The following is a 26,075-nucleotide window of genomic DNA, read 5'->3' as shown; positions in this document are numbered from 1 at the left end:
TCATCTATATGGACTCACAGATTCCTATTTTATTCAGTAAGTAGCCATCCCTGATTTGGCAAATACGAAGCCCTGTTAAGTGACTCATGCATCCTTCTTACATGCCCCTACCCCTCTCTTTTGGAGTACCGTCTTATTGTCTGGGGAACCAGGTGCTCATCGTGTGACCTCCCAGCCCCCGCCTGGAATCTGCCATTTCTCCATGGGATCCTGGTTCCTTTCAGTGGGGAATAGTATTGTCTGTCCATTCTGTCTCAATAAAACAGAAAGGAAAAAAAGTCAAAACTGTACTGAAAAGTACTGAAAAAGTCAAAACTGTACAGAAGTATTATTCCCTCCCTATCTCTTTCATGGCTTTTGTCTACCCTCCCCCTCCCTGAAGGCAATTATCCTTCTTGTGTGTCTTTTTTTTTTTTAACTTTCTTTTTTTTTGGCTGCCTCCATGGCATGTGGAAGTTTCTGGGCCGGGGAGCGAACCTTTGCCAAACAGTAACCCTCACCACAGCCATGACAATGCTGGATCCTTAACCCTCTGAGACACCAGGGAACTCCTTGTGTTTCTTTTTGTTAAAGTAAGCAGATAAGTGAATGTTTTCTGGTTCCCTTCCTTTCTTTTTTTTTTTTTTTTTTTTTTTTTTTTTTTTTTTGTCTTTTTGCTATTTCTTTGGGCCACTCCCGCGGCATATGGAGGTTCCCAGGCTAGGGGTCGAATTGGAGCTGTAGCCACCAGCCTACGCCAGAGCCACAGCAACGCGGGATCCAAGCCGCGTCTGCAACCTACACCACAGCTCACGGCAATGCTGGATCGTTAACCCACTGAGCAAGTGCAGGGACCGAACCCGCAACCTCATGGTTCCTAGTCGGATTCGTTAACCACTGCGCCACGACGGGAACTCCTCCCTTCCTTTCTTACACACAAGGTGCCATACTTCATGTGGGCATTTGAGCTCAGGTGTTTTCATTCAACAACGTATGATGGAAATCTCTTCAGGCCAGTTCCTCACCCCTGTTTGCAGCTGCATAGCACTCTGCCCTGTGCGGGTGCCACTGTTCATTCCACCAGTCTCCTTTCTTTGGACTCTTAGTTTCCAGCATTTTGTAATAATAATGCAATAGACCGTCTTGTACATTTATAATGCAGTTAAAAACTCGAAGGCTAACAATTGATACAGTACAACAACGTGCTAAATTCATACTGGTTTTGAGACTTTAGGCTGCTCAGCTGGTAGAATATGGTAAGTGCTCTGTGCTGAAGAGATGACTTTCAGAAATGAACCATTTTCACTTTTGTGTGTATGTGATGGTGTGCAGCTGCCGTGGTCACTCGATCACCATTGAGAGGGAGGGAACACATGTTGAGTTTGTACCAAATCCCGGTACCATGCCACACATTGTAAATATGTTATCTCATTAGCCCTGACAATCAATGTGTCCCTTTAAGATGGTGTGTAGGGGTGTGTGTGTGTGTGTGTTCTTCAGAAGCAGAAATTGGGAGGATAGGAATTCCCATTGTGGTTCAGTGGTAATGAACCCAACTAGTATCCATGAGGATGCAGGTTCAATCTGTATCCTCGCTCAGTGGGTCAAGGATCTGGTGTTGCCGTGAGTTGCAGTGTAGGTTGCAGATGCAGCTCAGATCTGGCATGGCTGTGGTGTAGGCCAGTGGCCACACATGCAATTCAACCCCTAGCCTGAGGACCTCCATATGCGGCAGGTGTGGCCTTACAAAAAGAAAAGAAAGAAAGAAAGAGAAGAGGAATTGAGAGGAATGTGTCCAAAGTGATGATAGAGCTGGGATCAACACTACTGTGTGTGACACCAAAACCAGTGATCACTTATGTCACATCTGTATCTTACCTAAGACAGGATTACATGCAGCTTAAAGATGGACATCACATATTTAGGATGACGCTTTGTTTTTCCTTTTTGCCCACCCCATAGCATGTGGAAGTTCCCTGGGCCAGGGGTCCAACCTGTGCTGCAGCAGCAGCCCTAGCTGTTGCAGTGACAACGCCGGGTTCTTAATCTGCCATACCACCAGGGAACTCTTAGGATGTCACTTGATCATGCCAGTGTCTGGCACAGGGCAGGTGCTAAATACCTTCTGTGTTGAGTTGAAAATTAGACCCACCATCCAGAGAATGTGCTCTTTGAGCTCTGGCCCAGTTGCAGGAGGCATCCTCTTTTTGATCTGTGGTATATATGTTTGCAAAGTAGTTGCCCTTGGCCTCAGAACAGGGCAGAACCCATATGCTCACACTGAGATCAAAGCCATGGTCACTGGCTGTAGCATTAACCAGACTGGTTAACCATCCAAGCTGAAAGAGGCAGGACCCCTCAAAAGAAATCACGGCATCTCTCAGCGGTGTACTCCTTGGAAATCCCATCCTGGTGGGAAATGTGCCCCCTGTTGCTGTCTTTTCCGTGGCCACGTCTGTCCAGTTTCTTGTCAAGTCTGGTGTCGCCAGTTCTGGGTTCCCTGGAGTGTGGTCTCCAGGCTCTGGGTCCTCTGTTTTGTTTTCTTTGTTCCTCTTCTTTCTTTCTTTCTTTCTTTTTTTTCTTTTTTCTTTTTTTTTTTTTTTTGGTCTTTTTGCCTTTTTAGGGCTGCTTCCTGCAGCTTATGGAGCTTCCCAGGCTAGGGGTCTAATCAGAGCTGTAGCTGCTGGCCTACACCACAGCTCACGGCAATGCTGGATCCTTGACCCACTGAGCGAGGCCAGGGATTGAACACACAACCTCATGGTTCCTTAGTCGGATTCGTTAACCACTGTGCCACAACAGGAACTCCTGTTCCTCCCCTTTCTCTTCTTCTTTCTCCTTTGCTTTCTTCTTCCCTTTACTGGTCTTACTCCTTTTCTTTTTCCCTTGGCCTTGGTTATTTTACTCTTGACTCCATAAGGGTAAACAGAAAAAGAGGGAAAAAATGGACAAACTCAAAACCAGTAATTCTTGAAGCTTGACAGAAGGTTGGAGGAGGCCTTTGAAATCAAGTGCTGAGCATAAAATAGAAACAAACAAACAAAAAAGCTATTGATTACTGGCTAACATGGTTATTGCTGGGTTTCTTTTCCCCCAGTGGGGTTGATGGTATAGCTGGTACCTCAGGTGCTTGAAAGTACCTAGTTTGTGAAGTACACACATAATCCTCGGCCACATCATCATGCTCTCTTTGCTGATTCTCCATTCCTTGACCTCTTTAGTGCCTTTATTACAAATGTGTATGGACATCCAACAAGGGACTGCTTATTCCACAAACTCCATGAAAGAAGAAGCAGCAGCAATTCATCATTTCAACTTAAAGCTAGATCCAGAGGGAATGTAAATTGGTGGAAGACAGTGTAGAGATTCCTTGAAAAACTAAAACTAGGATTACCATATGATCCAGCAAACGCAGCCCTGGTCATATATCCCAAAAAGACAAAACCTCTAAATTCGAGAAGATACATGCTCCCCAGTGTTCACAACAGCACTATTTACAGTGGCCAAGATATGGAAACAACCTAAATGTCCATAAATGACAGAGGAATGGATAAAAAAGATGTAGTATATATATGCAGTGGAATATTGCTCAGCCATAAAAAGGAATGAAATATCGCCATTTGCAGCAACATGGATGGAGCTAGAGATTATCATACTGAGTGAAGTAAATCAGAGAAAGACAAATACTATATGATATCTCTTATGTGTGGAATCTAAAAAATAATACAAATGAGCCTATTTACAAAACAGAAACAGACTCACAGGCATAGAAAACAAACTTACAGTTACCAAAGGGGAAAGGTTGAGAGAGGGATAAATTAGAGGTACGGGGTTTTACTATATATAAAATAAACAAGGACCTACTGTATAGCACAGGGAACTGTACTCAGTATCTTATAATAACCTATAATGGAAAAGGATTTGAAAAAGAGTATATGTGTATGTATGTTTATCACTTTGTTGTATACATGAAACTAACACAATATTGTTCAACTATGGTTCAATTAAAAAACCAGACCTAGAGGAAATTGAAGAGTTGGTGTTATTTTAATCCTTTGACTCTATTAGCAACTGGGGATTTGAAAGGTAAACAGTACTGTGTACATATGTTACACAGTAACACATATGTATGGGCAGAGCATGTTACTGCAGTGTTTGTGTCTACGCAAGCCCTAGGGTAGATGGAACTTTGCATCACTAAAAACAGTGGTTGGCGGAGAGTCCCAGCCTCATGAGAGCCTTTGTATCAGGGCTTATTTGTGACCTTGGCTGTTTATTGAGCCTTGTTGTGTACAAGCACAAGCACCTTGGGGATGCTTCACAGGCAGGATCTCACCTCTTCCGCAGGCACAGCGCAGTGATGTGGCTACTATGTTTCTCCCTCTTTTGCAGGTGGTAAAACCGAGGCTCAGGTTCACAAAGCTAGCTGGTTGGTAACAGAGCTGGCTTGGTAACCCAGGCTGACAGTTCCTGGAGCTCACGAGCATGACAGCCATGTTACATTTATATTAAATAGTGTATGTATCCAGTTGCTGTGGATCATTTGATAAAGGACCTTAAGGCCTTGTGGTTGGGACCATCTGCTCTGTGAGCAGTCTCAGCAGAGTTGAAGATGCGTGGGAGATGCCAGGCAGAGACTTGGCGAGGGCGCAGTGAAGGGGACGCAGTGGCCTAAGGGATGAAGGCCCATCAGTGCTTAGGGGTCCTGGCAGCGTGTCTGCCCAGCTCAGCCAGGGTTCCCTTCTGGACGGTGGGAGGAAGAAGCTGTTGCTCTTCCCCTGAAGAGGCGGAAGCGGCGTCTCTGTGCAGGTGAGAGCCTCATGAGAACAAAGGAGGTTCCCTTGTGCCAGGGAAGTGCTTTAGAATCATGTTCTTGTTGGAAACCTCTGACCCAGTTATAAGTTAGTAGCTCAGGCCAGATGTAGCCTTAGTCTGACAGAGTCACACTGGAGCATTTAAAAATGTGCCTTAAATATGCGAAGACCCTCCCTTGCTCCATCCAGATTTTGTAAATCAAACACTCTTAAAATAGGATCCCTCCAACTATGTGCCTTCTCTCTTTTTTCCCCCACATCCTTCTTGGCATCATCCAAACTTGGGAAGTTTTAGCCCCCAATTCTCTTTTTCTGCACTTTCATACAATGTCGTATAACTCCTCCCACGGGTGTTTTGGGATTTAAGAGGACGTCTCATAGCCTTAATTTTAGTTAACATAAATAACTGACTCTGAAACTGAGATATTGTTCAGTTGTGTGCGCGCGCGTGTGTGTGTTTGTGTTTTAATCCCTCCAACGTACAGCAGGTGTGTGTTTATTTGACAAAATCAATGAGAGAAGAACTCTGATGAGTGATGTCAGGGAGAGGTAAGTAAGATTGGCTTCATGCGAGGTTGATGATGCCCTAGAGCTGGAGCTGGAGCAGTGGGCCAGCCCTGCCAGGGGTGGAAATGAAGCTGGTGTTTTAGGGCCCCTCCCAGGTGACATCCAAGGCACATCTGTGTGTTGCATGCACGTGTTTTGTTAATGAAGTGTGGTACCTTTAAACAAAGGTCATGGGCTTGACCTGTGTTGTGTGGGTTTCTTGTTTGTCAGGCTGGAGGCATTTTCTCATTTTCACAGTTCAGCCGAAAACAAAGACCTCCTTATCCAAGCAGGGAGCTGTGCTCTTAAGAGCTGACATCAGCCTTTTCCCAGCAGGCATCATTTCTGCCTTAAGAGTCTTTGCAGAGAGCTAGGAAGACAGATAACCATCCTGCTACTGGCGTTTTCCTGGCCAAATAACTCCCAGGGTGAAGAAATGCCAGGCGTGCCAACAGTCCAGGCAGCATAACAAAGGGCTGTCCCCGTTTGTCTGCTCTCTTGGCCCTGGGGACTGCTGGGCTCTTCCATACCACACAGTTATAAACATAGGGGTAGGACCTTGAAAAGAGAGGACATTTGTCCTAGAGAGGAATTCAAGAATATTCAGGATAGATCAGAGAATGTTCATCAGCATATGTGAAGATACTTTTTAACAACGGCACACTAAAATGGAAAGAAGTTTTTTTAGGTTTATGGATTAAGGCAAAGGCATTTGTTCAAAAGTCGAGGAATCAAAACAACATGGGGTTTGGCTATTCCCCTTCAGGCCTGACTCTCCAAGCGCTCAGGCCCTTTTTAGAGCGCTGTTTTCATGAAGATGCTTCTGCGCCTGGAACACAAATGGCAGCTATTTTTATGCACAGTTAGAGGATTAGTCCTATTGCTTTATGACCGCACAGACCTCTTCTTGTCTCAGCACAAAGTGAGTCTGTCCTGCAAGTATATCAAGTGCTGTCTCTTCAGTAGATCTGACCGGGGCCCAGAGGGAGGACTCTGCAGAACTGTGCCTTGTGTGAGTATCGGTGGGTCTTTGATTTTCTTCTGCAATCTTGCTGGTCCGTCGATCGTCTTGTGCTAAATGCAGCTGGAACACGGCCATGAGCTGTTTGGTGTAGTTTTTGCTTTATAAAGGCTAGTGCTTGGCCTCTTACCCTCTTTTCCTCTCCAGATACACACATGCACACACACACATCTTTCTCTCTTCATTTTGAACTTTCTTCACAGCTTGTCTCTAAAGTGTAATTAAAGAGCTTGGTGCTGCACTGAGGGCTTGGGTCTGGCAGTAGCTAGAAACCTTGCCAGACAAGGGATCTGGATTCTGGATCCAAGCCTTCGCAGCCCCAACAGAGGCAACATGTACCACACGCTAGAAGGAAACAGACTTCGCTACCTCCTGCCCTCCCTTCCCTGAAGAAATCTAAGAAATACGAGTGGATCCACTTAGAAACCGGGTCAGAGCCCAGTGGAAGTAACAAACCAACTTGAAGTTGCCCAGGGCACTTTAGAAGGAAGTCTGCAGCTGCGCCCTCTCTGTTCCCCCAAACCTGTCCCCGTCATTGACTCCATCAAGGAATGGTTATGGCTTGTCAGACTCTCTAGGAGTCATCTTCTCATCACCCCGAAGTGACCCCCTCAGGGATTCAGGACACCACTGCCCAAGGAGCGTCTCAGGACCCTCTCGCCTTGAGATGCTTGAAGGGACAGAGTGTCCCCTTGGCCACAGTTTGGGATGCTCCCAACCCCATCTTCCGGGGTCTGCTCGAATCAAGCTCTGAGAGTTTGAGGTACAGAAATGTGGTTCAGCCCAGGGGTTCTCAGACGTTACTGGCTGTGGGATCCTTTCTTCCTTTTTCGTGAGCCCTTGTAGGAGTGTTCCAGGGAGCACAGCTGTCTAAAAATGAGCATTTTATTTGGTGTCAAAATTTTCTTAACAGCGTTCAGACTGACAAGGCTTCTTCGGTGCTTAAGTTTTGTAGTGAAATGATTGTGCAGCCCCTTGATGTGGAGTCGGTGGCTGCCATCATTCATGCTTGGGGCTTTCAGGGACGTTCACTGAGGCCAGAGAGCTAGAGGATGCCTGGGCTGTGTGCTCCTCACCTTCCATCCCCTCTTCCCTCCTTTCCTCTGAGCTGTTTCCAGGGAGCAGATTGTTTCCACTTCTGTGTCATTCCCCAGTCCGGCATGTGTTCCCCACCAGCAATTTTTTGGGGGGCCACACCGACAGCATGTGGATGTTCCCAGGGCCAGGGATTGAACCCGCACCACGGCAGTGACCCAAGCTGCTGCAGTGACAGTGCTGGATCCTTAACCCACTGTGCCACCAAGGAACTCCCCTTAGCATCAGTTTTAATGAAACCTCTTTCCTTCCCTCACTGGTGCCTTCCTAATCATAGGATCCTGGGGAACCAGTGGTCCCCTCTCACCTGGCCTCTTCTCCCTGGTGTCCGGGGCCCCTCTTGCTTTCATTGGTCCTCCTCTCCCTTCTGTTGCTCTTCCACTCAGACTCTCTCAAAGACTTGTCCTTAGCCCTTCCCCCAGGGCTCCATTCCTCTCAGTGCACAAACCCCGGACACAAGTCCCCTGCCAGCTCACAGTTTGAGTCACTACCGGGTCCTCAGAGTTGTATGTCAAGCTGCAGCCTTCCCTCACACCCACTGAGCTGCCGCTTCCAGATACAGTGTATGCCCCACGTGCTCCGGGCTGCTTCAGTGGAATGGAGGTGACAGGCTCCTTGAGTGGGCACTTGCCCAGGTCTGTCCCCCATTTCCACAGAGGGACATCTTTCCATGTGCCCTGAAGTCACCCCTGCTCTTCTTCTATCTGGTCTTCCACGTTTGCTCCATCGCCAGACCCTGTTAAAATCCATCTGCTGAGTGTTTTCCATGAAGGTCTGGCCTGGCCCATGGCTTAGACCCCCGTCCCCACAGCAGGGCCCCCTTCCTGGTCTTGGTGCTTCTTACTTTCTGCTTGGAATTCCCCTGTGGCTGCCTGTCAGCTCCAGGAAACTCTGAATAGACCCTTGTCTGTAGCAGTTGCCATCATAGCTCAGCAACTTAAGAACCTGATACAGTGTCCATGAGGATGCAGGTTTGATCCCTGGCCTCACTCAGTGGATTAAGGATCCAGCACTGCTGTGAGCTGTGATGTAGGTTGCAGATGCAGTTCGGATCTGGCATTGCTGTGGCTGTGGCATAGGCTGACAGCTGTAGCTCTGACTTGACCCCTAGCCTGGCACTTCCATATGCCACACGTGCAGCCCTAAAAAGAATAAAAACAATGCTAGCTTAGACCCCTGTTTGCAGGAGCTTCTGCCCCACCTTGCTGAGTTGAACCCCTGTGCCCTCACCCTGGTCTTCGTTCACTTTTCCTGCCTCCTAGTCTTGGCAAAGGGCAAGTCCTTCTGCTTCAAGATGAACACTTCTTTGTATAGAATGATGATACTTGGCTGTAATTGTGTGCCCGTCTGTCTGTCCCCCTCCCCAGATTGCAGGTCCCTTGCTCATGTCTGTCCCACTAACACCCAGCACAGCACCAGCACCTCCTAGGTGGTAAATAAATGTTTGCATGAAAAACATGTCCCTGTGAGAGCACTGGCAGTGCTCTTCCCTTGGGAGAAAGGATGGTGAGAATTGCCTTCACATGTGTAATAATCCCCAAGGGCACCACTTACTGTACTTCTGTTTTTTCCTTGTGGCCTCGATGTTTAGTTCAGGGAACCTCCTGGAACAGAGGATCCCACCGCCACCACTTCCCCGATACCCTCCCAGCTCTCCCCAAACAGAAACGTTCAAATCCCTGGGCACACACAGTTTACAGTCTGAATCAATGGCTCTGCCTGGGATGCTTGTACTGCATCCAGTGATCTTATCCCATTGTTGACTTCTGGGTAATAAGCCTTTGGAGTTCATTGTATGAGTGAATCTGCTTTCCCCTCCTCTATTTGTGTTTCCGATCCCAGTGTGAACATCAGGTCAAGTGTATGGAGATGAGAACTCCATTTTCATGAGTGTATCCCACAGGTCAGAGAGATGGGCAGACACCTCTTCTGGGTGAAACAGTGATCTGTTCATACTAGAAAAGCTAAATAAAAACCTCTGCCCATGTGTTCACTACTGGTGGAGTTTTTCAAATCTACCGAAAAAGTTCTCAAAGCCAAAGTGCTTTTTATCTATTTTATTTTTAAATTTTTTGTTCTTTTTTTTTTAATGGCTGCACCTGGGGCATATGGAAGTTACCAATGTAGGGGTTGAATTGAGCTGCAGCTGCCAGCCTGTGCCACAGCCTCAGAAACAGTATCTGAGCCACATCTGCAACCTACACCGGAGCTTGCATCAATGCTGGATCCTTAACCCACTGAGCGAAGCCAGGGATCAAACCTGAATCCTCATGGTGACAGCATCGGGTCCTTAACTCACTGAGCTGCAATAGGAACTCCCCAGCTATTTTCTGATAGACCCATCATGTTTATTTTATTTGTGTGTGACCACTTTGGGTGTTAGCTTTAGAGCAGGTTATGTCAAGTGACCATAGCATTGAGACTCTGTCTTCTGATGGCATCATGTGGACAGACCTTGACAGTGGAGACCCTGCTGAGAGGGGCTGATGGCCACGTGGTCTATGATCAACATGTATTTCTTGTGAGCCTGCATGGGGTGGGGGTGGGTCGGCAGCGTTTATGTGGGCAGTGGCTCTGGTTCCTTTTTTTTTTTTTTTTTTTTAATTTTAATTTTTAATTTTAATTTTTTTGCTTTTTAGGGCTGCACCTGCGGCATATGGAGGTTCCCAAGCTAGGTGCTGAATTGCAGCTACAGCTGCCAGCCTATGCCACAGCCAAAGCAACGTGGGATCCGAGCCGTGTCTGCGACCTACACCACAGCTCATAGCAACACCAGATCCTTAACCCACTGAGCAAGGCCAGGGATCAAACCCACAACCTCATGGTTACGAGTCGGATGCATTTCTGCTGCGTCACTGTGGGAACTCCTCTGGCTCCTTTATAAACAATAAGATGAAAACCAAGTTCTTTAAGGTGACCTTCAAGGACTTTGATGATCTGTTCTAAACTTTCCTGAAATTATTCTCAAGAGATGGTCTCCTTGGACTTCCAATCATCAAAACCTCCTTAACTGTGGCTAAATGAAGAAGGTACCCAAATCTCTGCTTTTACACGCCTTTGGGCAAAGCTACACAAGTGCCGAGAGACTGCCCTCCCTGACTGCAGGTGGGCAGTTTGGATGGTCAACCTGACGCGACTTGCATTTGGAGGCTAATACTGAGACCAACGTTTTCATGCCCGGGGCATCTCAGTGTGTGCCGCCTGCTCTTCTCCAGCACACAGGCCCCTCTTCACACCTCTGTCAGCCCTTTTGAAAGACTGTTCAAGGGCTCTCAACATCCCTGATCGCCTGAACTTTAACTTCATCCTTCTAGACATGCCGTCCAGTTTTGTGATTGTCTGACCCGCCATCCTCCCCACCTACTCACTAGCTTTGTATTTTAAAAAGTTCAGATCTACAGAAGCATGAAACAGCTAATACAACGAGCAGCTAGGTATCCTGCCCCAGATTCTGCCTAGTTGTGAATATTATGCCACATTTGCTTTCTCTTTTGTTGATGTTGTAGACAACGATGATGTAGTCTCACGTACCACCTAATTCACACTCAGCCCTGTAGAGATGCATTCATTCCTTTTGTCGTTGTGCCTTGCAGTGATCTTGGGCCTAGGATAGCTTCTCCCATGTCGTGGGAGTGCATGGTGGTGGGTTGGGGGCTGAAGGAAGTGGAGACCCAGGCAGGGCCGGCCTTGGATGTCACTCCACAGGAGGGAGGCCTCCCTTTGCAACCAGCTGGACCGACGGCAGGGCACTGTCTGTCCATACTGGGAGGGGTGCCGTTGTTCGTTGTTCGAACCGATTCAGGGCATGTGTGGTCATTATGGCATGGGAGGTATGAGTTCGGAACCTGGGACGGAGGCAGAGGGAGAGAAAGCAAGTTGAAGGAGAAGGAGAAGGATTTGGAACATGAGATCGCTGAGCCATAAGGAACACATTTAAATGTCCGTGCCTGCTCTGAGGTAGCCGAAGTCAGCTTTTCATACATTTTTATTATTGCCCTGAAGGCTCATTTCTATTTCTAGCCAACAGTCCCAACAGTTTTACTTAAAAGAGACAACAACCCAGCACCTTCCCTCATTCATGGCCAAGGTGGAACATTCCCTTCTCCCTCTGCTCCCTAAACCTGCAAAACCCTCATAGGCTGCTGTCTAGTCTACCTCTTCCCTTCTCTTCTCTTCTCGTCTCTTCTCTTCTCTTCTCTTCTCTTCTCTTCTCTTCTCTTCTGACCTGCCCTGCCCTGCCCTGCCCTGCCCTGTCCTGTCCTGTCCTGTCCTATCCTATCAATGAGACACCCCCCGCCTGCCGCAAACTCATTTAAAGCTTAGGTAAAGCCTCTTGACTTGAAAACTGGTAGAATAGGGGTGGAGTGGAGGGAGGGACCTTCTAATTTTCAGCAGCACATTTGATATCTAATAAAAACGACCTCAGAATTTCCGAGACGCAGTGTTAACTCCTTGGTGGTGCTGTGATTGGAAGTGGGGATGGATGTAGGACCTAGAAAGGTGACTGTGGGGTTTCTCACTCAAACTGGAGTGTGGGGGTGGGGGTGGGAGCCGTGGCCTCTCCGCCGGTGGTGGAAGGACAGGCTGAACTCTGGGTGTCTCTGGGGAGCAGGGCGGCCCCTTCCTCCTCCTGTTGCTCAGACCCCAGGCTGCCTCATTTTTTCCTTTTTGAGCCCTGGTTGTTCATCTCTTCTTTCATTTCCAAGAAATGTAGCACTGTATCTTTCTAGTAATTTCCCCTACTTTGCCTAAGCTAGCAAGCCTTGTTTTATGTGCAGTAACCACAAGAACTTGTTAACAAATACAGATATTTGGGTTGTTTCCAGTGTTTTTCTATTACTTCTGATAGTTCTGGGGCCATCTCTGTATATCCATTCTTGTTCACATCTCATGTTCCCTGTTTTTCTCAAAGTGGATTTTCTGGGTCAGACGGCGCCCATTTCTGCTTCTGTGCACCCTGCCAGCTGGTCCCTAGTAGGTTTGCTGATTGGCATTCCCATTGGCAACTCTATGCATGTGCCTGGCACCCCATAGCATCACAGAGATGACTGTTACTGTGTAGCACCTTTTTGGCAAGTTTCATAGGAGAATCATTGTGGTAACTTGCCTTTTTTATTTTTCCTTTCTGCTACTAGGAATGGTGAATGATCTTTTCATTTTCCTTGGTCATTTGGATTTCTTCTTTTGTGGCTATTTCTTTAAAAAAAAAAAATTAGGATGGTCGTCTTTCTGTTGCTATAACTCTTCATATTAAGGACGCTCCATCAGATGAGTTAGGAAAATAACCCGTTTTCCTAATTTGTATTTGCTTTTCAACTTACTGGGTTTTCGAAATACAGATTTTTTTTTTTTAATTTGGAAGTAGTTGTATCATTAATCTTTTCTTTAGTGGACAGGACTTCTAAAGTGTTTTAGAAGGGATGGAACTGTGTTGGCCAGTACCTTGTGACACATGTCTAGGCTGTGTGTGTTGGTGGCATAACTGTATGTGCTTATTCATACACGTCCTGGGCACCTGCTTTGCCGGTGGTAATGAGGGGTGTGGGTGTGCGTGGAGCCTGCTCTGGGCCTGAGGAAGTTTCCTTGGCGGTGATGTGCAGGGCAGCTCCACGGAAGAGCAGGATCTCAGTCAGCGTTTCCGGGCTGTCCTCCCCCTCCCCCTCCAAGGACACTCTCCATCTTCGCATTGAGCCACAGGAGTGGTCTAAAGGCTTTCGGTGTTTGTTTGAATGGTCTCTTGTTGGGTACCATAAGCAAGCTCTGAAATCACAAGTTTAAATACTGTTTTTATTTAACCGTTTTACCAGATGTTTCCTGTGGCTTGACAGATGTACCATTTACTCGAAAGTTACACTCCTGAGATTTTGAATGTTATGGACACCGTTGCTATAGACAGTGATTCTGTCAGGGCAGGATTTGGAAGACAACCCGTGCATCACTGGGGGCGGAAGATGTGTTTTTCCCTGGAACACAAATGTCGTCTTCGTCATCAGCCTTTATCTTCTGTTACAGTTCTGATCTCTGGTTTGTAAAGGACAGTAACCGGTTCATCAGGATTTATTCCACCAAACACCGTTGTGCCTTCATGGGTAGGACTTTCTGAAAGCAGCTGGATCCAGGCACATCTAGGTTTTGTTTGCAAAACTCACCTGGGTGGAAAAGAACTCAGGTTGTGGGCAGGTGAGACTTTAAACTGGCCTGGAAATGGGACCAAGGCTGGCCCCTGTGGCTAAGAAAGCTGCAGACATGGCATTTTTTGCACCCACCTCAGACCTGGGAGACAGACCTGTGGCCCCTTCACTGTCCAGGCCTGCAGTCAGCATTTCTCTGCAGACTCATGAGTCCTCACGGAACAGAGCCTCTCGGCCAGAATCCGGCAGCAGGAGAGCAGAGGAAGTTGCTTCCTACAAAACACAAGGGAGTCCGGGGCTGTGGCTGTAGTGCAGGGAAAACAGGGACTTCTGACCTTCTCAGCAGAGGGGCCCGCTGTGGGGGTACCCAGGCTGGGCGCTGCTCCTCTGAGCACCCCCTTCCCAGCAGCCTGCCTGCCTCTCCTGGGTCTTGTTGAGCCTTGTCCTAGAGTTTTATAGAAGCCTTAGGTTAAGGGAGACGGGTAGACAAAGAAAGAGGAAATGCTTGGTGTGGCTCCTTCCTGGGAGCCTAGATCTGTAACGATGCTCGGGACCTTCTGGCCCTAAACCCCCCCGAAGCCCCAGCCTGCCTGGGACCAGGAGACTGTGCGGGGCGTGGGGCACGGGGCTCTGGGCGGCCCTCACCTTGTGCCTCCCTTCAGTGGGGACTTTTATTCTGACAGGCCTCCTGCCCATCCAGTTTTGCGCTGGGGACCGCGTGCCAAGTTTGGGAGGCCCAAGGCTTTCTTGTGGGCGGACGCTGGGCTGTCTTCATGCTCTTTGGCAATGATTAAAGTGAGGTTAGTACCAAAAACCCTTTCATTTTATTCCCTTATCCTTGCTTTTTCAAACCAGATGGCAACCCTGTATTTTCAGCTGTAATTAATTTAAACTCTGAAACAGCAAGGACTGGGAGAGGTAGGGCCGCCTCTGCTCACAGGGACAGCAGCGATTTCCCCTCTCATCCCTCTCCCCTCCCCATTCGGCCCCTCGTCCCATCAGACCCATGTCCTGTCAGGCTTCTTCTGAGAGGGCCCTGGGGTGGGGGTGGGGAGGCTGTTAAGGGGGCTGCAGCCCTGGCCACTGATGACGCGTGTGAGCTGGAAGGGTTCCCGCACACGGGTAATTGTTCCCTTAATGGAGTGGAGGTAGCCAAGTTTCAGGTGACGGCTGACACGTTGTTGCCAGGCTGGGCGGTCACATGACCGGCCCCAGACAATGATGCATAGTTTGCGTGGCGGCTGCTTGGGGAGGACAGGGTGCTTTTTCTTCCTACCCAGTCCGGCCGCCAGGCTTGCCTCCAAAAGGGGGTATGTTTTAGGTTTAACATGTATTCTTAAAGAAAATTACAAGGCAAATAAAAGCACTTGGCCACAGTTGAAGTCTGGAGGTTTTGACCTCAGCTATTTGACCGCCTCCCTCCCTGGAGATGGTGCTGGTCCCTCCTCCACCAGTGGCTCTGGAGCCTGGGATCGGGTAGAGATGAGAGCCTTTCCACATGCCTAGTTGCAGCTTTTGACTCCTTTCAGCAGCCCCTCCTGCTGAGGCGCCACTCCGGGCTCTAAAAGGTTGAGATGGAGAGCACAGTGGTGTCCAGGTCCCCTCACTTGCCCACGCAGCAGGCACCATGGGGGTTTCATTTCGTCGTCTGAGGAACACATTTTGGGGCAGCACGGAGGAGCTGCAGATCAAAGCAGGTCTGTTAACGATAATATGTGTGCATAGCACTTTGGCAAACTGTGCATTAATGTTACACAAATGGTAGTTAGTACTATTATTCACATTAGCCATCCTTGAAGTCATTTTTAAAGGCCCATGGTGAGAAAGGAGAACCACAAATATGTAGCTTGTGAGTCTCCAGAATGTTCGCTGGCAATGTCGACACCAGTCTTGGGAGCTTTTGGTGAGCTGGGCAATGGGTGGTCTTTGAGCATTTAGTTTTTAATGTCAGATGCTTATATTATTCATCAGCACTTCTCTCATGACCCCCTTGGACCGTGTTTACAGAGACTTGTGTTGGTGGTGATGTTTTGGGCCAGACCTATCCTTTTGGAAACCTTTTCTTTTTCTCTAGTAGGGAGGGCCAGACACGTAGAGATAAATGTGTCCCGTGGTTCCAGCCTTCTTTACTACTAGTGATTTGTCAGAACTTCTGAGGACGGAAAAGTAAACAATCACCAAATGATCTAGCAAGTCCACTTGAGGCTATAGACCCCAAAGACATGAAAGCAGGGACCTGAAACTGCCATCTGTACACCTGCGCTCACAGCAGCAGAATTCACAGCATCCGGAAGGTGGGAGCAACCCAGTGTCTGTTGACAGATGAGTAGACACACCAGGTGTGGGCGACCCAACATGATGGAATATTATTTAGCCTTTAAAAAGGAGCACAGTTCTGGCACCTGCCCCAGCATGGATGAACCTTGAAAACACTATGCTCAGTAAAATGTGCTAATCACAAAAGGACAAAAAATGCCTGATTCCTCTTATGTGAGGAGTCAGATTCATGGCGACAGCAGGGAGAGTGGTGGTTGCCAGGCAATGGGGAGGGGAGGATGGAGAGTTTGTGTGGAATGGGCACAGAGTGTCACTTTGGGAAGATGAAAAAGTTCTGAATCTGGATGGTGGGGACAGTTACAGTGTAAATGTACTTAATGCCACTGAACTGTGTATTTTAAAATGACTAAAGTGGTGAATTGTAGGTGTATTTTTCCACAGTTTTTAGAAAAAAGATGAAAAAAATCTAAAGGCTAATGATTAACTTCAGTTCAATTGAATAAACAATAATGAATCTATTATGTGTTCAGCCTTTGTGTTCCATACTGAGCTGGGATGGACACTGTGTAAAGAGGGACAGGCAACTTGAAGGTTGGAGAGTCAGCTCTGAGGATATGATATTTGGCCCAGTGGAAGAGAGAGGCAGTGTGATGGGTCTGGAGGGTGGTCATTTTCCTTTAAAGGGCGGTTAGAATTCCCCATGATCCTTTGCTGGGGGACTTCCTCGTGGAAAGGAAAGGGGTATGTCACCTGGGTACCGGGAATGGCAGTCCCAGATTCTCAGAAGACATTTGTAGAATCAGCAAATCAAGAGTTTTGGGGTCAGGGAGGGAAATGGTGTTTCATTGTTTTTTTTTGTTTTGTTTTGTTTTTTTACCATTTCTTGGGCCGCTCCCACGGCATGTGGAGGTTCCCAGGCTAGGGCTCTAATTGGAGCTGCAGCTGCCAGCCTACGCCACAGCCACAGCAATGCAGGATCCGAGCCGCATCTGTGACCTACACCATAGCTCACGGCAACGCCGGATCCTTAACCCACTGAGCAAGGCCAGGGATTGAACCTGCAACCTCATGGTTCCTAGTCGGATTCGTTAACCACTGTGCCACGATGGGAACTCCCAAAATTTTTTTTTTTTTTTTTTTTGTCTTTTTAGGGTCACACCCATGGCATATGGAGGTTCCCAGGCTAGGGTTCCAAGAGCCGGATCCTTAACCCACTGAGCAAGGCCAGGGATTGAACCTGCAACCTCATGGTTCCTAGTCGGATTCGTTAACCACTGTGCCACGATGGGAACTCCCAAAATTTTTTTTTTTTTTTTGTCTTTTTAGGGTCACACCCATGGCATATGGAGGTTCCCAGGCTAGGGTTCCAAGAGCCAGATCCTTAACCCACTGAGCAAGGCCAGGGATTGAACCCACATCCTCATGGATGCTAGTTGGATTGGTTAACCGCTGAGCCACGACAAGAACTCCATGGTGTTTCATTGTTAAACAGAGCCATCAGGTTCCCCTGGATCCAGGTTTCGGATTGAGCATGACTTTAGTAGTCAGACGTTAGTGGTGCTACAGAAAAGCGAAGCAGACAGTTTAGGGGAAATTAGTTCTGAATTCTCTGAAGAGTTTGAAAATGAGAATGTTTGTGAAGAAATGTATGTTTATAACTTGGAAAAGAAAGTAAGCCATTGGTATTGGTTTTTTTCCAGATCCCTTGGGAACTTTGCTTGAAGAGTAGAGATTTATAATTTGCTTATTAATTATCAATATATTAGGAGCCTCTTGAAGGACCTGAGAGTCCTTGAAATAGTCTTCAAGGCATTCAGATCATGTTCCTATCCTCTACTCTTAAGAAAAAACATAGCTAAACTTTTCCTCTAGTTTTCGGGAAAATGGAGCTGTGCTCAGACTCCCACATGTGCACAGGGAATTAACGCTCCACATACTTTGCTCTCGGGTGGAAGATCCTTAAGACCCTTTAATAATTATAATTTTATAATTAACATTATAATAACTAATGATTTAATAGTAATAGGAATAACTGTTTTAGAGAATATTTGATAGATACTTCTGTATTTTTTAAATGAATATTTAATCACTTTATATACTTGATACTTAAATTTTCAAAATTTTTTGTCTAGTTTATGATAATTTAATTCAATAATTTACATTTGTCTGCCAAGTTTCTAAGGTCAGTCAGGGTAAGGTGGGTGGTTTTAAAAGCTGGCTGTCTAATTTTTGTTTAGTGTTGAATGAATGTGTTGAATTATAGCTTATTCCCTACTATTAAGAAGTCCATGGGGAGTTAGTTCCTGTTGTGGCTCAGCGGTAACGAACCCGACCAGAAGCCATGAGGACGCAGGTTTGATCCCTGGCCTCACTCAGTGGGTTGAGGATCTGGCATTGCCGTGAGCTTCGGTGTAGGCTGGCAGCTACAACTCCGTTTACACCCCTAGCCAGGGACCCTCCGTAGTCCTGAGTTTCAGCCCTAAAAAGCAAAAGAAAAAAAAACAATAAGTCTACAGGATAATTTGGAACTGGTTACCACCACCAGAGCTGGACATGGGAAGGCTGCTTGCATCCCGGTGTAGAAATGAGGTGCACGCATGGCCAGAAGGAATTGCAGCAAAGCGGAGAGGGCAGGAAGGAGATTTGAGAGCCTGTCGCTGATAGGCATGCACATGTGATGCCAACCACTCATCTAGCCAATATGGGGACTCAAGTAGAGCTGAGTTAAAGAAAAAAGAGTGAAGGGATTCCAAGAGACTACATGCTTGGGCCAGGACACGGCTGCTGAGGGAACTCTTGCATCTTGGGTCATGTTAGGAAGTCTAGTTCAGGAGTTCCTGCTCTGGTGCAACAGGTTCAGGATCCAGCATTGTCTTTGCAGTGGCTCTGGTCACTGCCAAGGCATGGGTTCGATCCCTGACCTGGTGCAGTGGGTTAAGGATCGGGCATTGCAGCAGCTGCTGTGTAGGTTGCAGCTGTGGCTCAGATTCAATCCCTGGCCCAGAACTTTCATATGCCACAGATGCGGCCAAAAAAAAGAGTGTAGTTCAGTTGACTGCAGGTCTCTGAATCATCCTGACTTCGATATTCTATTCTGTTGACCTTGGTTCTTGTTTATTAGACCTTCTTCTGAACTGATTTTTGGTTCAAAACATGTTATCATCAATTGAAGGGAATTCTCTTGGGTGCTATGTTCTTTAGATTTCCTCTGCAGGATTATATCGAGTTCTGGGCACCACACTTAAAGATAAATGTTACTTTGGAGAGTGTCTGGAGGTGGGTGGCAGGATGGTAAGGGGTGTGGTGTTAGGATCATTTGGAGGGATTCTTGTTTGGTGAAGAGAATCCTGGGCATGGCAGGGCTGACACAGAAGCAGTTTTCCAGTAGCTGGAAGAAGAAATAGACTCCATTGAGTTCTTCCAAAGGGCAAACCTTCGACCAAAGATTTGCACTGGAACATAGATTTTGTTCATTATGAGCTAGAAGCCTTATGGACGTTTTCCAATAGTTGGGAGAATCACCTGCAGGTGGAGTGAGTGCCTGACCTTGAGGGTGTCTGAGAAGTAGCCGCTGGCCGTTATTTAGGGGTGCTACCAGTCTGCACCCTACACCATCTTTCACAGCTACCCTGCCATGAAGTTCATTTCCTCTGAGTCAGACAAAGCAGCCAATCTTTTCTCTGAGCAGTTTTATAATATCTTCCAGCGATTTGTCACAAAAGGAGGAGTAAAAGCTAAGCATGCACCTTCCCAGGAATTTGAATGGAATTATGAAAGAGGCCCCGTCCCCACCCAGAAGAAGGGGAGTGGAGATGACCTTGAAGGTATTTGCAGGCCACTCCTTCTCGGTGGCTTTGTGGTGGCCAGCACTTCTTCGGTAACCCCTGGGCCAGATGCCACCCTGGAGCTTCATGGATTTCTGTCTTATTCACACTGGTTGGTGCTGGCTTTCCCTCAGAATTTCTTTGTTTTTTGATCAGTTCATTCATGAATTAGCTGTTGTGCATCAGGCTCTGTTCTAGGCGCTGACTTGTGGAAACTAGACTCTTTCTGTGTTTGTTTGACCCCAGGTGGGTCTGAATCCTGGGGTGGGGAGGAGGCAGGGGATGATGGCTGCAAGGGGGGGGGGTGCTTCCGTTTCCCTCCTTCCTGGGAGCTTTTATCGCACAAGAATGGCTTCACCAGGGGGTCTGAAAGGCTGAGGGTGTGGAGGGTGAGGAACAGCAGGTACATCTGAGCTGCTGGCTTCACCCCAGCGAAGCTGCTGCAGACACCACATTCCATTTAAAAGCCTCTCTGGGGGAGTTCCCATTGTGGCACAGTGGAAACGAATCCGACCAGTAACCATGAGGTTTCCAGTATGATCCCTGGCCTCGCTCAGTGGGTCAAGGATCCAACATTGCTGTGAACCATGGTGTAGGTCACAGACGCGGCTCGGATCCTGTGTTGCTGTGGCTATGGCTGGCAGCTGTAGCTCTGATTCAACCCTTGGCCTGGGAACCTCCATATGCTGTGGGTGTGGCTCCAAAGCCTCTCTAGCCCATCCCTGGAGGCAGATGCCTCAGCTTCACCCCTTTCTGTATCCCTTGGCCTGCTATGTTCCTGCAATGATAGCCACACAGAACAGACATGCCTGGATGCCGTGCAGCTGGAGAGCTGACCTGGCCCAGGCTTGTGTGTACTACAGGCCCCGTGGCTGTTACAGAAGGAAACGCAAGATGTTTCCATCCCTTCTCTGGTGCAAGGACTCTGATGCCCGAAAAATGAGAGTGATTGTGTTTTTTTAAATTTTGTTCATTGAAAGAATACATAATGACAAAGATGACTTACAAATTTAGGAGCCATAGGCATTTTAAATTAATTTAGACTTTATTAGTCTCAGCAACATCTCCATTCATTTGAAAGCTCTCGAGTATACACGCATGACCCATGTGATCCGTTCAGTCTGTAAGCACGGGGTCCCATCCTGGTCCCGGGCGGACGCCACTGCTCTCATGACAACAGTTGCCAACAGTGTGTGTGTTTGTGTACATGTGTGTGTGTGTGTTGGGGGTTGGACATGGTGCTTTAGCAGTCACATTCCAGGGTTTACCTCTTTTCTAAAACTTTAGTTTTTCCTCTCGTCTCAGCTAATGATGGAAAACACGGGCAGACTGTTCTAGTCAAAGAAAACCAGCTCTGCTCTGGCCCAGGATGCGGGTCTCATTCTCCACTGCGGGGCGTGGTGCCCTGACTCTCCCTAGCAGGAGTCTTGGAGCACTGGCCCCATTCATCTGGCCCCCGAGCAGCCTGACCTTAAGGCCGGGCCGCCATCAGGAGGCAGCAGTGGTGGACCAGTGGAGCAGGGACCCTTCCATCAGGCCTGACCCCGATCAGTAGCCGCCTTGCCATCTTGGTGGGCTTAGTCTGGGGTCCACGGATCTGCTGTGGAACCATCACATCTGAAAATAATGTGTATGATAAAGGTTCCAAATCACCAAGAGAGAAAAGAAGTCAACTGTGGGATGTTCTAGACGGATCTCTAAATGGTTTTGAAATGTTTTATGTCTTGAGGCTTACGTTCCCTAGAAGCTTTATGTCAGAGGCTTAGGATGGCGCTGCGGCTCCAGGTGAAGGCAGCCCTGTGTCCTGGGTGCTCCTGTCCCTCCCGAGGGTATGCATGGTGGCTGTGCCCGAGGAGAGGAAAGGCCTGCGTTCTCAGGGACAAAGGTGTTGGGAGCAGAGGAGTAGGCCCCACAGCGCCCGCAGGGCTGACCTGCTTGAGGCCCTCAGGCAGCCAGGGCACTGGGAAGGCTGCACAGCTGTGGGGAGGCCAAGGCAGACCCTCGACTCAGTTCCAGAGACGGGCCAAGTCGGAGGCAGCAGTCTCGCTCACCTGCGCCTGACCTCTCACTGTGATTGGGTGCTGCTGTCTTCCCTCCAGCCCCACAGACCTGGCTGTTTCAGCAGCAGGGGGCTGCCTGGCCAGAGGGAGTCCCTGCCTCACGCATGCCCTGGGGTCTGGGCACCCTTTCTCCATGTCTCCCTCCATGTGTCCACATGGCCTGGAATCTTGCACGCCCACCTTGGCTGGGAAGGGAGAGCTGAATGAGAAGGTGGCAGTGCCCACAACTGCCCGGCCTCGGTTCGGCTTGCAGTGGGCCCATCAGTGTGGGCCTTGCTGCTTAGTTCATTCTCTCGTCCACCCAAATGGTCCTGAGCCAGAAGGCTTGGCTGGTGACTTGGCTGACAAGTGTCTTCCTGTGTGTGGAGTGCCAGGAGCCCATGCCTCTCCTGGCTTCCTGGACTATACTTGGAGGAGAAACCGGGGGGGGGGGGGGCAGCTGGCTGTCCAGCTTCTAACCGCCAGGCCTGCCCTCATACACTGGTCTCCACTCTTGTTGTCCTCTCTTGGTGCTGATGGAGAGTGCCTGCTGATCACAGCCATTGTGACAAGGACACCTGGGGTCCAGAGGCTCTTAATGGCTTCTTTGAAAAGTCCAGAGAAAATGTTAAAAAAATGTTTTAGGGGAGGAGGAGATTAATTACAGAGAAAGCAGAAGAAACACAGGTGTGGAGAAAGGCCATGGAGGTGGCTTTGGTTTGCTGGGGCTCCCATGACCAAGTGCCCCAGACCAGAATGCTTAAACAACACTTCTGGAGGCTGGATGTTTGAGGCCGGCCTGAGGGCAGGGTTGTTCCTTCTGAGGCCTCTTTCTTAGCCTCTGGGGGCCTTGGCTTGTAGATTGCCATCTCCCTGTGTCTTCACAGCTCCTGTCACTTTACCCTGGTACATGTCTGTCACTTTGTCCAAATTTCCCCTATTTATTTATTTATATACTTGGCCGTGCCCATGGCATACAGAAGTTCCCAGGCAAGGAATCAAACCCATGCCACAGCAGTAACCAAAGCCACAGCAGTGACAATGCCAGATCCTTAACCCACCAAGCCATCAGGGTACTTCCAGATTTCCACACACACACACCCTTTATTTTGTCTTTTTAGGGCCACATCCGTGGCATATAGAAGTTCGCAGGCTAGGGGTTGATTTGGAGCTACAGCTGCCAGCCTAGGCCACAGCCACAGCAATGCTGGATCCCAGTCGGGTCTGTGACCCACACCATAGCTCACGGCAACACCAGATCCTTAACCCACTGAGCGAGGCCAGGGATCGAACCCTCATCCTCATGGACACTAATTGGGTTTGTTACCATTGAGCCACAACAGGGACTCCCAAATTTCCCCTTTTTAGAAGGACACCTGTAGTATTGGGTTAGGGACCACGCTAATGACCTCATCTTAACTTGATTATCTGCAAAGACCCTGTTTCAAAATAAAGTCACAGGCAGTAGGGTTAGGACTTCCTCATCCTTTGGAGGGAGAGGGCGCAATTCAACTCATGATAGATCCAAAGCCGTTTAAAGAGGAAAGTGGAATGGCTGCTCAGCCTGTGAAGAGATCCTTTGTTGCACCTGTGCCAGATGTGTGAGAGGGCACAGCTGGCAGGATGTTGACGATGGAGATCTCAGTGGGCAGTTCCTTTCCTTCTGGAGAAGCACTTGTGTGGCACCTGGGTGCAAGGGTTGTTTATAATTAGAAAAACCCAAGATGGCCACATGCCTGTCAGGGCAGCCATGGATCCTGAATTTCTGAGTTCCTGGGAAGGGGGACCCCATAGGGCCGGTAGAGAATGTGAGTACACCAGGTGTCTGGGCCAGAAGTGCCACGGAGAAAAGCATGCAATGGGCATGTGAAATGTGCCGTGTGGGGCTCACAGGTGTGTTCCTGCGTGGGCCAAGGACACGGCATGGATGGGAGGAGTCTCCAACAGGCCAGCGGTGCATGTAATGCTGAAAGGGCCAGGTGGGAGGTGAAAGAGAAGCGTCCACTGTGTCTGCCATGTTCTGCCACTTGGATCACTTGCCAGTATTTCCTTAAGGAGGGAAGGAAATATCTGAAGCAAATAGGATGGTGAGGTTTCATCTGTCGGTTCTGGGTATGTGGGTCTCTGTACTTTTCTCCACATCTCTCTGTCTTGGAAAGGTGCAAAGGAGAGGTTTTGGAGCCAGGCATATATAAACTAGAACCCTTGTACCGTGCGTGTTTTGCGACCTTAAGGCAGGTTATTGAACCTCCCTGAACCTCAGTTTTCTCATCTGTGCAGTGTGGATTTTGATGTTTATTTTGCAATGTTGTGGTGGATCCAGTAGGAGGATAGGTTTGCATTCAGTATATGATAGTCTATGATAATAAAGATAATCAAGGTTAAACTGTTTATTCAGAGGGGCTCCCTGCCTTGTAACACCCTTTCCTTTGGGGTCTCTGAGGCTACCAATGAGTCTCCCAGATGGTCATGTGACATACCCAGTGAGGAGGGTGTCACTTATTTCCAGATGGTGGATTTTGAAATCTGAACTTGCAGGAAGGGGAATGCTAAGTTAAGGGTGGGGGCCAGGGTGGAGGTGGGCAGTGATGTAGTTTGCCAACTGTGGGGTTCTTCTGCTCAGGTTGGGTCCCTTGAACCTTTGATGTGGTCGGGCTGTGACTTTTTTCTTAATGATGAAGTGACATTAAGCAGTGACAGTTGTCACATACAATACAACCTTCCTCAAGGCAAAGGCCCAGGTCACTGCTGAGCAGGATGTCCTTGGTGTGGCTGCACAGAATCCGCAGGTCGTCCTATGTCTTTGGGATGCTCTGAAGGCCAGTCTTTGTCAGCTTTTTCCTGCCCATGAGACACAGCTCACCATTTTGTACTCAGGAGGGTGTCTGGGCCTGACCTCCCACCACCTCCCCAAGCCACCACCTGCCTTCTGCTCAGCGGTGCCCTCCCCCACCCCGCTTCCCGTATAAAATTGGTACTGAGCAGAGTGACGCACTGGACCAGGATGTCTCAGAGACACACCCAGACCCCCTCCTGCTTGGTTGGGAAGCAGTGGGTTCTGCTCACAAGGAGAAAGGAGGAGGTGAGACGTGAAGTCTGGATGACCTGGGGGACAGGTCGAAGTTGGGGGAGGAAAACCAATGGGGAAGGAAAAAGGAGAGACCGTTTCACTGCTGTGTGTGCCTGCTGTTTAAATGCTCCCTAAATTCTCCTTTCTCAGAAAAAAGTCTTTCCTGCTGGGAGTTTCCCCTGTGATTTCCTTAATGCCCCTTCCTTTACCACAGACGCTGGTAACTGGACTCACACAGGATGCGTGCCCTGAATAGTTCACTTCCTCAGTGAATGAAGGGCTGTTCAGGCATCTGTGCTCAGCCCTGCGCCGCACACTGGGGAGGGGCGGGGCGTGAAGGGCAGGGCGCCGACATCCAGTCACCCTGGGAACAGCCACACATAACAGCGGCCTGGGGGGTACCTCAGGGGGCCTGTCCCCTCATGCTACGAGGGTCCCCAGTGTGTCCTCCAGCCCTGCAGTTTCAGGGGTCAGGGAATGCCTCCTGAAGCTTGGGGTGGAGGCGGAACACCTGGTGGACGTCCTGCCTACATCAGGCTGAGCGCTTATTTTCCCCACCCCGGTCTTCTTTTCTGAAAAACTGAGATAGTGCCATCTACTTGATCCACATCATAAACCCCGCAACTCAGCAAGTAATGGTGGTGGGGAGACACTTTTTGTTCTTTATTTTTTTTATTATTTTTATTTTCTTTATTAAAAAAAATTTTTTTTTACAGCCACACCCATGGCATATGGAAGTTCCTGGGCAAGGGGTCTAATCAGAGCTGCAGCTGAGGTCTATGCCATAGCAATGTAGGATCCGAGCAGCATCTGTGACCTACACTGCAGCTTACAGCTCTGTGGGGTCCTTAATCTGCTGAGCAAGGCCAGGGATCAAATCCACGTCCTCATGACACTGTGTTGGGTTCTTAACCCGCTGAGACACAACAGTAACTCTTTAATTTTTAAAATTATTATTTTAAAATTTTATTTTAATTTAATTTAATTTTTTATTTTTTGGTCTTTTTGTCTTTCTAGACCCACACCCATGGCATTTGGAGGTTCCCAAGCTAGGGGTCCAGTCAGAGCTGTAGTCACCAGCCTATGCCACAGCCATGGCAACACTGGATCCTTAACCCACTGAGAGAGGCCAGGGATCGATCTTGTGTCCTCATGGATGCTAGTCGAGTTCACTAACTGCTGAGCCACAACAGGAACTCTGATTGTTACTTAATTGTGATACATACATAGTGCCATTTTAGGCATTGTTAAGTGTAAGGTCCGGTAGCATTAAGTCTCT

The 26,075-nt window shown here is 48.4% G+C and overlaps 1 protein-coding gene across 8 annotated transcripts in view; it reads left to right on the top strand.

Annotated features, from left to right (window-relative positions):
• VGLL4 (vestigial like family member 4) overlaps window positions 1-26,075 on the top strand; it is a 175,038-nt gene that overhangs the window by 137,706 nt on the left and 11,257 nt on the right. For 5 of the 8 annotated variants that reach the window (XM_021071114.1, XM_021071113.1, XM_021071115.1 and 2 more), the window contains one exon: window positions 14,270-14,386. The exons of the other annotated variants lie outside the window; for them this stretch is intronic. In XM_021071114.1, the coding sequence (XP_020926773.1) occupies window positions 14,270-14,386 (117 nt within the window). The remainder of the gene's footprint in view (window positions 1-14,269; window positions 14,387-26,075) is intronic. 8 annotated transcript variants of the gene reach the window in all.

This window comes from Sus scrofa, chromosome 13, assembly GCF_000003025.6.
Source record: "Sus scrofa isolate TJ Tabasco breed Duroc chromosome 13, Sscrofa11.1, whole genome shotgun sequence".
Lineage (NCBI taxonomy): Eukaryota > Metazoa > Chordata > Mammalia > Artiodactyla > Suidae > Sus > Sus scrofa.
The sequence above is the reverse complement of the archived record's forward strand: the minus strand, read 5'-3'. Positions and strand labels throughout refer to the sequence as shown.